This window comes from Tachyglossus aculeatus, chromosome 9 (genome assembly GCF_015852505.1).
Source record: "Tachyglossus aculeatus isolate mTacAcu1 chromosome 9, mTacAcu1.pri, whole genome shotgun sequence".
In the NCBI taxonomy this organism is placed as follows: Eukaryota; Metazoa; Chordata; class Mammalia; order Monotremata; family Tachyglossidae; genus Tachyglossus; species Tachyglossus aculeatus.
Window position 1 is genome coordinate 8,517,464 of NC_052074.1, and position 16,442 is coordinate 8,533,905.

General features: G+C 44.8%; 1 protein-coding gene across 6 annotated transcripts in view; it reads right to left on the minus strand.

Moving 5' to 3' along the window:
• Positions 1-14,612: 14,612 nt before the first annotated feature.
• BCL11A (BAF chromatin remodeling complex subunit BCL11A) overlaps positions 14,613-16,442 on the minus strand; it is a 105,827-nt gene continuing 103,997 nt past the window's right edge. For 4 of the 6 annotated variants that reach the window (XM_038751712.1, XM_038751711.1, XM_038751714.1 and 1 more), the window contains one exon: positions 14,613-15,104. In XM_038751712.1, coding sequence (XP_038607640.1) covers positions 15,013-15,104 — 92 coding nt within the window. In that variant the 3' untranslated portion in view covers positions 14,613-15,012. The remainder of the gene's footprint in view (positions 15,105-16,442) is intronic. The other 2 variants (XM_038751713.1, XM_038751710.1) reach the window with 1 other exon arrangement.

The following is a 16,442-nucleotide window of genomic DNA, read 5'->3' on the forward strand; positions in this document are numbered from 1 at the left end:
ATCTCAAAACCACAGGCTCACAAATCATGTTAGCCCAGTCTTAGGGCTAAATGAAGTCGAAGACCCATCCCCTTCTCGGGTCTGCATGAGATGGATTTGTGTGCCCCCTCATCGAGCCGAAAGAGGGATGGGGGGCATTGCCACGGAGACAGGAGTTGAGGGGGGAGAGCCCCCACTTATCACCCCTTTCTGAGTCTGGCCCCATGCCACCTCCACCCTGAGTTCTGCCTCCGAGTCTGTGCGAATAAAAAATAAATAAATAAATAAAAGAGCTATGTATCCTGACACTTAAATTAGATCCTTGTAATTATCTCTCAATCCTTGCCTGCCCTGTGCTGCTTCTTCCCTTTTTTTATAGCTAAAGTTACTCACCCTCTTTTTAAGTATGTTGTGCAGAAGGCATAGGCCAACTTCTGATATATTCCCCGAAGAAAAATTAAATACCGGTAACACGTGTTTTAGTGAATTGGGTCCCTTAATTTGCATCTTATAATAAGGATGTTATCGGACTGGTTTATAGCTTGGCTCTTTAGTTTTTATCTCTCTGGGGCTAGATTTCCCCTCATGAGTTCAATATAAGTCTGTGAACTAATGCAATTTTTTAAACACTCCTCTCCTGCGTTAATGTTAACATCCTTTAAAAGTTAAAGGGTTTGAGTCCCCGAAGCGAACAGAACATCACATACCCCAGAGAGCCGGTATGACTACCAGAGACTTCAGCCACCCTCCTGGCTGCTGCTAAGTGAAATGAGTTGAGTCAGTAATCCAATCGGCTACTGGCGGAAAAACCTTTCTCACCACCACCCCTCACGCCATAATCTCTGGCGTGCTCATCCTTTTACATTTAGATTAATTATAAAACAATGTCACCAGAATATTAAAGTAATGTTTAATACACAAAAGGGAATAAGGCATTCCAGGAAATGCATAATTTCCCTCTGATGATTTCACTAGTTGCATACAATATGATTTTTTGATTGCCAGCTATAGAAATATTGTGACTGCACTTTCAATAGCTTTTTCTTCCGCAGCCAGCCTGTCACAGCTCTTTGAAGACTGCAAGCTTGGCCCATAACAAACCTGCAGTTGCCCGTGTGAAAGGAGTGCTCCTGTTCTGCCTGGCTTCAGGGAAAGAAGCAGTCGCAGGGTGAAAGTGAAATTCAGAGAAGGAACCGCCCCTTTGGGAGACAGATTCACTCCCTGATCTTTAGCATCTATCCTAACTGTGGGCAGGGAAGCATGGCGTAGTGGATAGATCATGGGCCTGAGTGTCAGAAGTTCACCGGTTCTAATCTCCGCTAAGCCACTTATCTGTTGCGTGGCTTTGGGCAAGTCGTTTCACTTCTCTGTGCCTCAGTTACCTCATCTGTAAAATAATAATAATAACGATGGCATTTATATTAAGTGCTTATGATGTGCAAAGCACTGTACTAAGTGCTGGGGAGGTTACAAGGTGATCAGATTGTCCCATGGCGGGGGGGGGGGGGGGCACTTACAGTCTTAATCCCCATTTTACAGATGTGGTAACTGAGGCCCAGAGAAGTGAAGTGACTTGCCCAAAGTCACACAGCTGAAAATTGGTAAAATGGGGGTTGAGACTGTGAGCCCTATGTAGGACAGGGACTATGTCCAACCCAAGTTGCTTATAGACACCCCGGTGCTTAGTACAGTGCCTCTGGCACATAGTAAGTGCTTAACAAATACCATTATTATTACTATTGCCTAATTCTAGAGAAGCAGCATGGCTTAGTGGGAAGAGACCAGGCTTGGGAGTCAGAGATTGTGGGTTCTAGTCCCAGCACTGCCACTTGTCAGCTGTGTGACTTTGGGCAAGTCACTTCACTTCTCTGTGCCTCAGTTCCCTCATCTGTAAAATGGAGATTAAGACTGTGAGCCCCACGTGGGACAACCTGATCACCTTGTCTCCTCCCCAGCACTTAGAACAGTGCCTTGCACATAGTAAGCGCTTAACAAATGCCATTATTATTATTATTATCATTGTACTCACTTAAGCACTCAGTACAGTGTTGTGCACACAGGGAGCATGCAATAAATACCCCTGATTGGCTGAGTGGAAGCGGGGTCCTAATTGATGGAGCCCTAGGCCTAGCCCCACCCACTCTCACAATAACCCCTTCGAGGGCACAGAGCTTCCCAAACACTTTGGTACTGGAACCCTCCGAACCTTTCCCCTGCTTCAGATTTTCCACCCTCGCCTCTACCCAAACCCCCTTGAGGAATTGTTCGAATCAACACTGCAGTGTGAGAGGCGGAACATTGCCGGCTGGCGGGATCTGACATGGGACTCGAAGGCTCAGGGGATCAGCCCTGGTGGCTTTGTTGCCACCGACTTTTCCCTTCAGGTCACTGGTTTGGTCCTTGGCTGTGTTGGTTAACAACATTTGCTGTTGCCAGCTGAGGGCCGCTGCCCTCCAAGGTCTCACCGCTATGCCCTCTTGTCTGCAAAACTTTTCCATCTCTCATGCCGTTTTTCCTTCCCTAGCCACACAGCTGGGCAGTTTAAGTGCGTTCACGTGTATAATCATTCAGTCATATTTATTGAGACCTTACTGTGTGCAGAACACTGTACTAAGTGCTTGGGAGAGTACAGTACAACAATAAACAGACACATTTCCATGCCCACAATGAGTTTACAGATTAGAATTACATACTCCACTTGTGTATTCATTTACTCATTTATCAGTAATACTAATACATACCAGTGAGATTTCTTATGGGAAATGGGATCATCAGATCAGACATAATCCCTGGGCTACACGGGGCTCACAAACTAAAAAATGGATTTACCAGTAGAATCTTGGAGCCCTGTGTGGGACAGAGGCTGTTGTGACTTGATTTTTTTTATCTATCCCATTGCTTAGAACAGTCGTTAACACAGAGTAAGCATTTAACAAATATTAATATTATTACTATTATTAATGTATGTTCCTCCTGCTCTCACAATTTACAAATAATTTAAGTTTATCTGTCTGCTCTGTGAGATTGTAAGCTCCTCGATTCCAGGAACAGTGTCTCTTACTTTCATCGTAATCTACTAAGAGCCTAGCACAGTGCTAGGCCCACAGTGGACAATCAAAAAATACTATTGATTAAGTGATTGATTGATTGATTGATTGATTGACTACTTTTTGGTTAGGGGCAGAGAATGTCTGCTGAGATTTTCCAAAAGTTTCAACAGGACCAAATCCCAGCCCTTCCTTTTTTTCCACATCCAAATTAAGGGGTTTGAGTCAAAAAAGAAAATAGGACCTGAAGACACACACGCCAGTGCCCCTTGGGGATCTTTAATTGACAGCCCAAGTATCTGAAAGTGTCAGTGGCTTTTCATAATGGGTAGAGCACGGACCTAGGAATCAGAAGGACCCGGGTTCTAATCACAACTCCATCACTTGTCCACTGTGTGACCTTGGGAAAGTCACTTAACTTCTCTGGGTCTCAGTTATCTCATATGAAAAATGGGGATTAGGACTGTGAGCCCTGAGTGGAACAGGGATTGTGTCCAACCCAATTAACTTGCATCCACCCTAGCACGTAATACAGTGCCTGGCACATAGTAAGCGCTTAACAAATACCATAAATTTTTAAAAAAGAAGAAAGATGGTTTCTTGGGTCAAACTCCAAACCAAGTAGTAGTCAACAGGTGTGAATTCACACCCCACATCTGTAAGGATGTCAGAGTGACTCCTCCAGTCCAGGAGGATAATCTGTCTTTGCTTTCTGTTCCTACTGTTCCAAACCTGCCTGACTAAAAGTAGAAAAAGAGTAGACAGGTACTCCCTTCTCTAATTATGGAGTAAGTGTGAAGTTCAATAGGTGAATGAACTTACAACAGGTTTCCGAAAAATATGGAATATACAAACAACAGGCAAATCATCAGTTTTCCCATAGCTCACTCAGCATAGCACAATATAGATCTATCCACTAGTATTCCCACATGGGAAGGTAATACCACCACACACAGACATGTATGGATACGTCCCCAACCACGTGATTCATCTCCTATTGTAGAATACAAACCCTCTGAGGGCAGGGGTCATTGCTTTTCCAAACTTGCTTCTTATGTTGCCCAGGATAGAGTGGGTGGATCCTTAAATGCTATAATTCCAAGACTACTTGAGTCTGACCCAAGAATTTGCCCTTGCTTGGAAACTCCCATCACACTACCTCAGGATGTCACCGAGGAAGAAAGTCATCAGAGAAATCAGTCTCCTTTACCAAACGACCCATGGGCAGCACTTGAGGAAACAAAATGTCCAAACTCTCATGACTAAATAAATCTAATTTTAATTCTGTGGTCATCAGAAAGGCCTCCCTTAATTCCCAAACTGTTATAATGTGGCTCATCCTGTTGTTGGAAACATAGCATCGAAGGGTTAAACGCTTGATGAGAAGTGGTCCTCAACTACCACCTGGCACGTTGCCACTCGCCACTGGAAAACGTTAAATCTCCGGTAATTAACTGGTTGAGGACTCGCAGTTTTTAGCTGGAGGCTCTTTGATGTGTTGGTTGCAACAACCCATCCATCAGGTGACGTGAATCTTCTGTTGCCTCACACAGGCAGGCTGGCTCGAGCCCAGGGCTCTGGCGGATGGGAAAACTTCAGTTTTGCTCGATTAGGTTGTCCACCGGGCCAAGGGGAGTTCTCCATGAGTAAGTGGGGAGAGCCCGGATGACACCGCTAGAGCAGTGGACATCTAGTTCACTTGCTACTCAGCTAGTCAGGTCATTCTACATTTATCCAGGCCCTCTGGTTGGGTCTGTTTTGCAGGACAGTGAACATTTTCCATAGATTTTTTTTCTATGGGAAACTTCCTTTCAGGGCCCAGGCCTGCGTGGGGTACAAGCCCACGCTTGTTGGGAAGGCATCGCGAAGGCGGGGTAAATGTCTCTGGAGACTCGTACCTCAGGCCCTACCCTAGACCATCCCCTTACCCCCCGCCCCTCCAAACCTGAATATGAGTGGGCCCAACTGATTGACAGGTAACATTTCAGGTTTCCTAGCCCCCAGCCTTTTGCACTATTCTGCCGAAGCTCTTGGGCCACCTCAGGACAAGTCCAACCGTCCAGCCTGCGTGGCCATTCAGAACCACAGGTCCTCAGTTACTCAACAGCATTTATTGAGCACCTACCCTGTGCAGAGTACTCTCCTGGGCATTTGGAAGAGTACCGTAGTTAGTAGAACAGACCATAAATTCACTGTGGGAAGGGAATGTGTCTGTTTACTGTTATATTGTACTCGCCCAAGCTCTTGGTACAGTACTCTACATGCACACAGTAAATGCTCAGTAAATATGATTGACTGACTGACATGACCCCTCCCCTGGGGCAGCAGCTGTCAATCAAGTACACCCTGGAGGGGCCATTCAGATGGCAAGCGCTAGAACACAACTGGGAACCAAGCCAACTGCTCTTTGCTATCTTGAACTACTAGAACACTATTACAAGCTCTTGTCACTCTAAAGAAGCCCATGAGAGTCTAAGAGACCTTCTCCCCTTTCCTCTTCTCCCACTCCCTTCTGTGTCGCCCAGACTGCTCCCTTTATTCAACCCGGCCCCACAGCCCTTATGTACATATCTGTCATTTATTTATTTCTATTAACGTCCGTCTTCCCCTCTAGACCGTAAGCTCGTGTGGGCAGGGAATGTGCCCATTTATTGTTATACCGTACCCTTTCAAGAGCTTGGTACAGTGCTCTGCATACAGTAAGCGCTCAATAAATACATCTGAATGAATGAGTAGGAGGATCTGCAATAGAGACATCACGGACAGGACATTCATTGCACAGCACGGCTTGTTCGAAAGAACACTGAATTCATCACCATTTTCTGTAGCAGCCAGCCCCTTGTTTGAACGGTGATCTTATCTCACCCAGGCCAAACACAGCTATGGAACCCTAAAGATGGGAAGAGGGAAAATAGGAATGGAGAATGGCCAAGTGACTTGTTGAGTGCTTCCCTATTCAGTTCTGTGCACCTAGCTCCCCTGAGGCTCACTCACCCCCAGCCAGGTGCAGTCTGCATTTCTTATCCCTAAACCTCACTGAGAGTCTCTGGAGTAAGGATCAATCAATCAATGATATTTACGAAGCACTTACTGTGTGCAGAGCACTTACTGAGTGCTTGGGAATGTACAATATAACAAGAGTTAGTAGATGTGTTCCCTGCCCAAAACGAGCCCATAATGAGCTTACAGTCTAGAGAGGGAGACAATGGATAAATCGGACAATGGATAAATTCCTGATAGGGAATCAAACCCAGGCTGTGGTGGTGAAAATGACAAATCCTAATCAGTCAATCAATGGTATTTATTGAGTGTTTACTTTGAGCAGAGAGAGCCCTGTACTACTACTACTAATAATAATAATGGCATTTATTAAGCGTTTACTATGTGCAAAGTGCTGTTCTAAGTGCTGGGGAGGTTCCAAGGTGATCAACTTGTCCCATGGGGGGCTCACAGTCTTAATCCCCATTTTACAGATGAGGTAACTGAGGCACAGAGAAGGTAAGTGACTTGCCCAAAGTCACACAGCTGACAATTGGCAAAGCCGGGATTTGAACCCGTGACCTCTGACTCCAAAGCCCGTGTTCTTTCCACTGAGCCCCCCTGTTTCTCTAGGACAATGGTCTAACCATTAGACCACCAGGGGAGAGGGTGACTGAAAAGGGGAGACTGGAGGTGGACACTCTCCATGCACTCCAGCCAGATAATGGACAAGACACTACAGGTCCTCTATGTCTTTTAGAGACAAGAAAAAGCTCAGAGCTCCAAATCCTAAGACATTGCAGCAGTGATAAAAATCCTGCCTTGAGCCATGCAAAATTTAATCACTGTAAAGGGGAGATCTTTTTAAACTTCAAATAGCTTTCGTTTCCTGACACTGTTGTTTTGTCCTGAAACTCTCTAAGTTAGAAGGAAAAAGCAGAACTAGGGACAAACCTGCCAGTCAAACAACCAGCAAGGCACCCACTCCCCATGGACCCAAGGCCGTGGCCACTCAATGGGAATTTATTGCTTTACCTTGCACCTGCTGGAGGCACAGTCCTGAAACCCTGATCATTCATTCAATCGTATTTATTGAGCACTTACTGTGTACAGAGCACTATACTAAGCACTTGGAAAGTACAGTATTGCAATAAAGAGAGACAATCCCTGCCCACAATGAGCTCACAGTCTATCTTAAGCTCCATGAAGTTGAAGTTTTTAGAGCTCTTAACAGACTTGTTCTCTGGAGTGGCTTCAACACCTGGGAGACACAGTGGTGGGAAGGAGATAGTTTTGCTCCTCTAATGCAAACCTATTCACTGTACTTCGATCTTGTCTATCTCACCACCAACCCCTCACCCGTATCCTGCCTCTCACCTGGAACTCCCTCCCGCTTCATATCCAACAGACAATCACTCTCCCCACCTTCAAAGCCTTATGAAAAACACATCTCCTCCAGGAGGCCTTCTCCAAATAATCCTTCATTTCTTCTTCTCCCTCTCCTTTTTGTGTCACCGTTGCACTTGGATTGGCACCCTTTTTTCACCCCTCCCTCAACCCCTCTTCGGTACATATTCATAATTTATGTCCATCTCCCCCTCTAGTCCATAAACTCATTGCGGTCAGGGAACATGTCTACCAACTCTTTTGCACTATACTCTCCCAAGCACTTAGTACAGTGATCTCCACACATAAGCACTCAATAAATATGATTGATTGATTGACAGGTGTTTGCCACAATTATCCCGTTGCCAGAAAACCTTATCAATGGGCCAAAGAGGCATCTAGTTGAGCCCTATGGCCAGTCAACAGCCCCCTCCCTTCCCAGCTGTCCCCTCCTCATACATTTAACCACAACCAAGTTTCTGGGATGAGCACAGTATCAGGACAGTGAGGGATTACCCAGCCTCAGATGTCTGTGGGGCTAAGGGAAAAGGGAAGAGAGAGGGGTAAATTTTGGTCTTCGCATCCCCCATTCCCTTTCCTCAGGACTCCCCCTGCTCGGGAACCACCAGAGAACCTAAATCTGGCCCCACCCACGATACAGAACGGGAACTGGGACTTAATACTCCTGCCCCAGGATTGCTCAACAAGGCTTTATCGAAAAGAGCAGAGGCTTCTATCTCTGTAGCGTTGGCCAGCGAACTCTAAAGCAGGGTAAGCCCCAACGAATCTGAGCAGGAATTACACCCAATGGAGGGAGAATTGATGAATAAAACTAATTCTAGGAACTCAAGAGTCAACAGGTTGAAGGGTAACCAAGGGTTGATTACCCCAGTACCCACCTGCACCGGTTGTTGGGGGGTGGGGAGGGGATTTAAAATAAACATCCAGTTTTCCATTTTTGATTTTGATTTGTTGTTAGCTTTTCCCATGTGAGGAGTAAGACAGAGATAGTCCCAGATTCTGAAAGTGGGCCTGGAGCAGAAAATCTGTAAATTTCAAGGTGGTTACTATATTCTGAAAGGGGAGGTAAAAACAGTGAAATAGAGGAGCAGAGTTCCTGTAGGGACTGACTGTTAGTGTCTAAGGAAACTCACGGTACTATCGATGGGGAAAGCATGGCATATTTGTTCTGATCAAGCCGTAGTCAAACAGGACCATCTAATTTGTTATTTGCTCTGCCCTGCCCTGTTTCATGTTTTCTCGGTCTCATTGGCTCTGACGACCAGCTCTCACAAAACCTAGAGTACTAGGAAAACTAACAGAAGCAGCATGGCCTAGTGGAAAGACCACAGACCTGGGACTCCGAGAGCCCAGGTTCTAATTCTGCTCCACCACTTGTATTCTGTGTGACCTTGGGTAAGTCACTTTACTTCTCTGGTCCTCAGTTTCCTCAACTGTAAAATGTGGATTTCTATGAACCCCTTGTGGGACAGGGACTGTTCCAACCTAAATACCTTGTATCTACTCTAATGTTTAGAACAGTGCTTGCCACTTAATGTATAACAGATACCATAATTATTATTATTATTATTATTATTAGGCACAGTTAGAAGTCAGCCTGTGTCCAAATCAATAAATGTGAAACGAAAGTTCTCCGGTAAGAAATAAAATTTAAAAAAATGGCAGTGGAGAAGATCCAATAAAGATCAGCCAATCTGATTGTCTTGTATCTACCCCAGTACCTAGTAAAGTACTTAGCATATTAAGGCCACAGTAGTCGGTATTATTGTTATTGGTGGTGTATCCCCATTTACACACATCTAACATAGCAGCAGCAACCAAAACATTAGTAAGTAAAAATGAACAGTGCATTTTCTGGGACCCAAGGAGGTAGTATAAACTAAATGGCCCAGAATGTTCACTAATCTCTAAAAACCAAAGTGGATTGTCATTTCAATCCTCCATTCTATCCAATTAATAGTTACTCAGCAACCTTTGAGTACAAAGCTAAATATTCTCTGTGACAGCAGTCAAGTGACGCTATTGGCTGTTAAGATTATCTAACAGGCTATGATGTGGGGGTGGAATTCAAGTGAAGTGGGTGTTTTTGTTTTGTGTTTTTTGTATCCTGTTCAGAGAATCGAACAGGATGTTGGAACCATTACAGACCTTTGAGGTGAGTGTGGTTTGATAAGTAGCATCGCCCGTCCTCTTTAAACAGCTTCACCCTGAACTCTTCTCCGGGTGGCCAAACTCCCCTGAGAAGTGAACTGCAGGAAAATTCTTCACACCTGGTACCAGACCAAGCCCCGCCTGCTGCCGAAGATGGGCTAAACTCCCTCATCATTTCGCTTTTGGGAAGCCCCGATAACACACAGAAAGAACACTGATTCAACGTATCGCCACCAAAAAGAACTGAAATCAAAATCAAGACTCAACTTCTTCTTCTCCACTTCTTCTTTCTCCGTCTCAGACCATGAAAGCAGTGGCCCAGGCTTCCTTTTAATTCCATTCTTAAAACTTTCTGAAATGCAAAGTTTCCCAACACTTCTGACTTGGTCCTTGGGGAGAGATGATCTCCCAGTGCCCTGTGAACACTCCCAGAAAAGGGGATATATTTTTTACCTGAGGGTAGCAGCGACTTCTACCAGATGCTACTGGAAGCAGTTTTCCGTCACGACCTGACACTAGGGAAGTGTGAACTAGGCAACGTTGGTCAAACCAGAATTGGGAGGGGTGGAGAGTGAAATGACAAAAAGACAATAGACCCGTAACATTCCTTTCCTTCTGCTTGACAAGCATTCACTTTGAATCTGAGGTCACAGAAAAAGTCTCCTGCAACAAAGGTCCCATCTGAATTTCACCTTGAACGAAAGCTCTATGAGGTCTGGCTCCCTCCAGCTCTTTTCATTAAAAGACCATCTGGGGCAGCTTCCCAAGAAAGAGGCCAAAAAATACTGAACTTCAAATCCATGCCCCTTTCCCTTCACACCTCCGTGACATCTTGGGTTAGGAACTCAGTGCTTCTCTATCTCAATTTCCAAATCTACAAAATGGGGTCAATGATATCTGCATGTCTTCCAGGATTTCAATGATAAATAAAAATTACATCAAGACTATAGAAAAGACCTTCGAGGAACCTATGTTAATAACAACGTCTTTCATTAAAAAATGAAACTACCAGTGTTTTCTAAGAGGTTTTCAGACTTTGATCTATAAGGATGTTTACAGGACTGAAAAGTACCTACAAGAAATTTCTTTTGAAGATATACACTGGTTTGAAAACTCAAGGGAAATTGTTGAAGCTTCTCTTGGGAAGCTTAGCTTGCCTCCTAGCAGCTTTTTAAAACCACCAATTCTAGAATTTCTTCATCCCCTGCTTGTAAATATTTGTAAATATTTTTATGTTTGTGTCTTCCCACTCTGAGTGTTAGCTTCCTGTGGGCAGGAAATGTGTCACTTCACTATTCTGAACTTTTCAAGCACTTAGAACAGTATAACACACCAAATGAATGCTCAAAATGGCATTGCTGCTACTACTGCTAATACTACTAGTACTACTGTTACTTTCATTCATTCATTCAATCGTATTTATTGAGCGTTTACTGTGTGCAGAGCACTGTACTAAGCGCTTAGCACTGTGCAGCTATTACAACTGCTCCTACTAACCCCATCACCACCATATAATGGCGATGAATCAGACCAAGTCAGATATTTCTCTGTTGCCAGATAACGTTATTCTACTCAAGGTCCCCCTTACGTTAAGTGTCAGCCCCTCTGAGGTATTCATTCATTCAATCGTATTTATTGAGTGTTTACTGTGTGCAGAGCACTATACTAAGCGCTTGGAATTCAGAAAGCCCGTGAGTACTGATCCTCTGACCACATTTCTTGTATGGTCTCTTTCTTCCCATTTTCATCTCCCCTTTCCCTCCCCCATGGTTCACAAGGGTAACTAAGCCAGAAGGCCACATTCCTACAGACTCCTACTGTGACAAGCCATGGTTAACAAGTCAGAGCCTTTTCAGAACAGACTGCATTTTGAGTGGATTTAATTTTTTTTTCTCTAGACTACATAACCATCCTTTTGAAAAAGATTTATTTTGCTGAGTGTGTCTTTATTTTTACCAAGAAAAATGTATAGCCTACAAGCCCCATGTGGGACAGGCCCCCTGTCCACCCTGATTATCCTGTTTCTACCCCAGTGTTTGGCATGCTGTCTGGCACATAGTATGGGAAGCAGCATGGCTCAGTGGAAAGAGCGCGGGCTTCGGAGTCAGAGAACATGGGTTCTAATCCCGGCCTCACCACTTGGCTGCTGTGTGACCTTGGGCAAGATGCTTAACTTCTCTGTCCCTCGGTGACCTCATCCGTAAAATGGGGATTAAAACTGTGAGCCCCCCGTCGGACAACCTGATTACCTTGTATCTACCCCAGCTTAGAACAGTGGTTGGCACATAGTAAGTGCTTAACAAATACCATCATCATTATTATTATTATAACTTGCTTAACAGGTAGCATTAAAAAAAAACCCACAAAACTCTCAGATAAATGAATCAATTCAGTAAAGGATACCTAGAACAACTCTGGCAGAATGAAAAGCTTGAATACTACTGGCGTAATAAATATCAGAGGTTTAGCTTAGCTTAATAGCACCAAGTTTCTGGTCTGATTTGATTTTGTCTCCTCTGTCTCCCTGCACAACCCAGATGTTGAGCATGACAGCCCTTTCGGTTGGTCTCCTTCCTTCCTCTCCTCCTCGTCCCCCTCTCCATCCCCCCATCTTACCTCCTTCCCTTCCCCACAGCACTTGTATCTATGTATATATGTTTGTACATATTTATTACTCTGTTTATTTATTTATTTTACCTGTACATATCTATTCTATTTATTTTATTTTGTTAGTATGCTTGGTTTTGTTCTCTGTCTCCCCCTTTTAGACTGTGAGCCCACTGTTGGGTAGGGACTGTCTCTATATGTTGCCAACTTGTACTTCCCAAGCGCTTAGTACAGTGCTCTGCACACAGTAAGTGCTCAATAAATACGATTGATTGATTGATCTGGAGAAAGAGGCTTCACGGTAACCCAGGGAAGCGGGGGGAGTTTTTCGGTGAAGGCTCTTCGTGTCTGGAATCCCCTCTCCGCCTGGTTTCTGCAAACTGAGTCTGTTGCCCTTGAGGTCATTTACCAGAGATCTACTTGTTCCATTGGGCTTAATAATTGTGTTATTTGCTAAGTACTTATTATGTGCCAAGAACTGTATTAATTGCTAGCGTGGATACAAGATGATCAGGTCAGCCACAGGCCCTGTCCCACATGGGGTCAACAGTTTAAGTAGGAGGGGGAAACAGGCATTTAATCCCCATTTTACAGTTGAGGCAACTGAGGCACAGAGAAGTCTAGCGTCTTGCCTAAGGTCATTCGGCAGACAAGTGGCAGAGCCGGGGCAAGAACCCTCTAGACTGTAAGCTCGTTGTGGGCTGGGAATGTGTCTGTTTATTGTTATATTGTACTCTCCCAAGCTCTTAGTACAGTGCTTTGCACACAGTAAGCACTCAATACATATGATTGACTGAGAATCCAGATCCTCTGACTCCCGTGCTCTTTCCACTATGCAATCCTACTTCACTTGACATGGAAAGGCCAAACTACAAGGGGAAGAATCTCACTCTGGGCTCCACCAGAAGGGAGAGCAGATCAGGGACATATACTCTCATGGGTTATGAAACATTTGCCGTTATTGCACTGCACTCACAACACAAAGGAATACTTTGCGCCGAATAGCCAAACTGCCCAGCCTTGCTCAAACCAGTTAACACCAGTTTAAATTCATGTTCATGACTTCATTTTGTTGACATACCTAATGGAGCCCCCATCTTGGCTAGGTGTGCAATTCATACATGTGTACACAAACAAGAACACATACGCATCATCATCTATATCTCAGCCTTGCAGCTATCTTCCTGTAGCTAGCTATCATCAAATAGGAGAGAAGTCTAGTGTGAACTATTTTGCTGTCTGGAGAGCATAAACTCAATATTCTGATGAGCAAGAGCTGAGGCATTTTCCTTCCTTTCCATGTCCACACACAAACAGGTAGGTGATATTGCTTAATATGTACAAACTACTGTATGTGTATTATATGATATTTAACATAAATGCTCTTTATCCTACTCTATTACTTCTAACTGCATACCCAGAAAGCCAGGCAAGGAGGAACTTTTATAAGCAAGAAAACAACTCATTCTAAATGGGAGCAGAAACAATAAGACTTATTCCTGCTCCCTTTGAGAATGGGCCTTAATAATAATAATAATAATAATAATAATGGCATTTGTTAAGCGCTTACTATGTGCAAAGCACTGTTCTAAGCACTGGGGAGGATACAAGGTGATCAGATATTCCACGTGGGGCTCACAATCTTAATCCACATTTTACAGATGAGGTAACTGAGGCACATAGAAGTTAAGTGACTTGCCCAAAGTCACACAGCTGACAGGCAGTGGAGCTGGGATTTGAACCCATGACCTCCGACTCCCAAGCCTGTGCTCTTTCCATTGAGCCACGCTGTGGCCTTGCTAAACATTAGCTCATGGACTGCACAAGAAATGAGACTAGCTAGAAACTCCTTTCTCCACGTTTTCCCAAATCAAAGCGGCCCCAAGATCGCTGCTGAAACCTAGTTCCACTTAGGAAAGGCTTGGGGGCCCAAAGTGAGGCTTTTTATTCAGCTAGTCACTTCTGATCACCTTTCTTCAATAAATATGATTGACTGATTGGTTGATTTGGGACCTACAACCGACCCATGTGAAGATGCTAGCTTTTTGGATTCTATTAAAATACTGTATGGTCTCCCCCAAAAGCCTACATTTGAAAACCAGAAATACAATCTGCCGCATTATGCATTATTTAATGGTATGCAAATTGTAAGTCAGACAGGAAAACCACACTTCAGCATTAACAGTAACTCTATTACTACATTAATTATGATATGGCTTTGATTTAGCCCCCGAATGCTTTGCATTTTGATTCTCCTTGAAAATTTATGCCACTTTATAGAAGTTAACCTCTTTCCCCTCCACTCCCTTACCGCCCCACCCCCCAGCCACCCATCCAACGACATACCCAGCGGCTGTCTCTATGACAGGGATTTGGCAATACGTCACAGCCAGCCGCATCGTCTTGTAAGCATTAAAAATGAAAGACTAAGCCAACCGAACCTAAAGCTCCAACATTTATTGTGTCAATGTTAAGCACACTTTTTAAAAGACAACGTATAATGTATAGAAACAACGGGTTGGGATTCCTCATGCTCTTTTCCACAGGACAGGTAATTAAGTTGGCTGGTTTCAAAAGGCTTCTTTCCACGCCACTTGGAACCAGTGGCGGCTGAGAAGCCTTCTAACATGGGACTGATTCATTGTTCCAAATGTGTTTTTATTAAAAAATATAAATAAAATGGGGCTGCAGGGGGCCAGGCAGGAGGGACCCCGCAGGATTCGGTCTTCACACGACGGCTTCTTGGAGGCTACTGTCAGAAAACATCACAAACTAGCAAGATGACGGACCACTTTCTGGTGCTGGGTAGGCAGCAGGCGTACCCCAAAGGCTTCATATTTTCTCAGAATTTAAGGACTCTTGAGCTTCCATCCGAAAACTGCCACACATCTTGAGTTCTCTGGACACTACGCCGAATGGGGGTGTGTGCAGAACCTAGAGAGAGGGCGGGACAGAGAAAAAAAACATAGAGGTGTAATTTGGCCCGACAAAGTTAAGTTCTTTTCAGACTTTTCTAACTCGCATCACCCTGACTGAGCGCAAAATGCCCGAGGATGCTCAAACTCAGATCACAATTCCTGTCCCCACGCTCGCTGACCCCTGGGTGCCTTTCCCAGGATTAGGCCCTTCCCACCCAGGGTAAAAGGGGTCCCTCTCTCATATCATGGAAAGCTAATCGATCCTCCAGGCCAGTCCCCGGAGGCCAACATGTCACCCTCGGGGGAAACGCAAGAAGGGAACAAGTCATCTACACCGAGTCTTTCGCAGGGCTGGGGGGAGGAGGGGAAGGGGACAGATGGGGAGAGGGGAGGGGAAGAATGAAAAAAAAAACAAATAAAAAGAAATGTAAAAGCAGCACAACAAAAACATGAGATGTCATTCGAGTTCAACGTCAAAGCAGCAAAAGATTTTACAAGAGGCAACGAATCAGCGCAGGTAGAATCGGAATCGGAACCGTCGACCTCATGTGGCATCAAATTGCTGGTAGCTTCTCTCAAGAGCGCAGTTCGTTTTTAGGGCTGGCCACTTTTCTCCGGGTTTTCCTCCCGATCTCTGGACTTTGACCTGAAGCTGCAGGAATGAGAATCCTGAGGTGCTGAGGAAGTCTACCTTGGCGGTAGTTTGGGGCTGGTTGCCATGGTGCCCTGAAGCAGGGGGCGGAGGGAGGGAGGGTGGGAGAGGAGCCTCTCCACAGACTTGATGCTGTAGCGGCTTAGGATGTAGCCCTCAGCGGTCCTCATGCATCCCTCCCCCAGACTGGGGCAGAGGGCCGTGGAATGCCAGGCCTCTGCTTTGCCCAGAAGGGGCTGGGGAAGCTGGGAATTCTGCAAATCAAGTCTCTCCTTGTAGCATTCCCAGGCCTGCCACTAGACCATCAGGATGTATTACGCTCCAGTGGAATCCAAATCAAACCTCTTGGACAGAAGCTTTTCTCATTCACCAACATTTACGGTCCTCATTGGTTCGGATGGACATCAAAGAGCGAGGGGGCCACTGGCCCGTATGACAACACGGTGATTTCAAGACTGTCGTCTATTGGTACCAGGGGGGGGCTACCTCTATTACAATGACAAAGTTTTTTATTTTTAGGGAATTCCCTTATTTGGGCCTTTTCTGCTTTTCCTGTGAAAAAAAAGAACACATGAATTTCTTTTATGCTTTCCTTTGGTAAACTGTTAACACTTCCCGGAATGGAAAAACAGTAGTTGGATCAACCGTTGAGTCGTCCTGGGCCCAAGTTAGGCCCTCAAAGACGTAAAAGCTGAGCTCTGA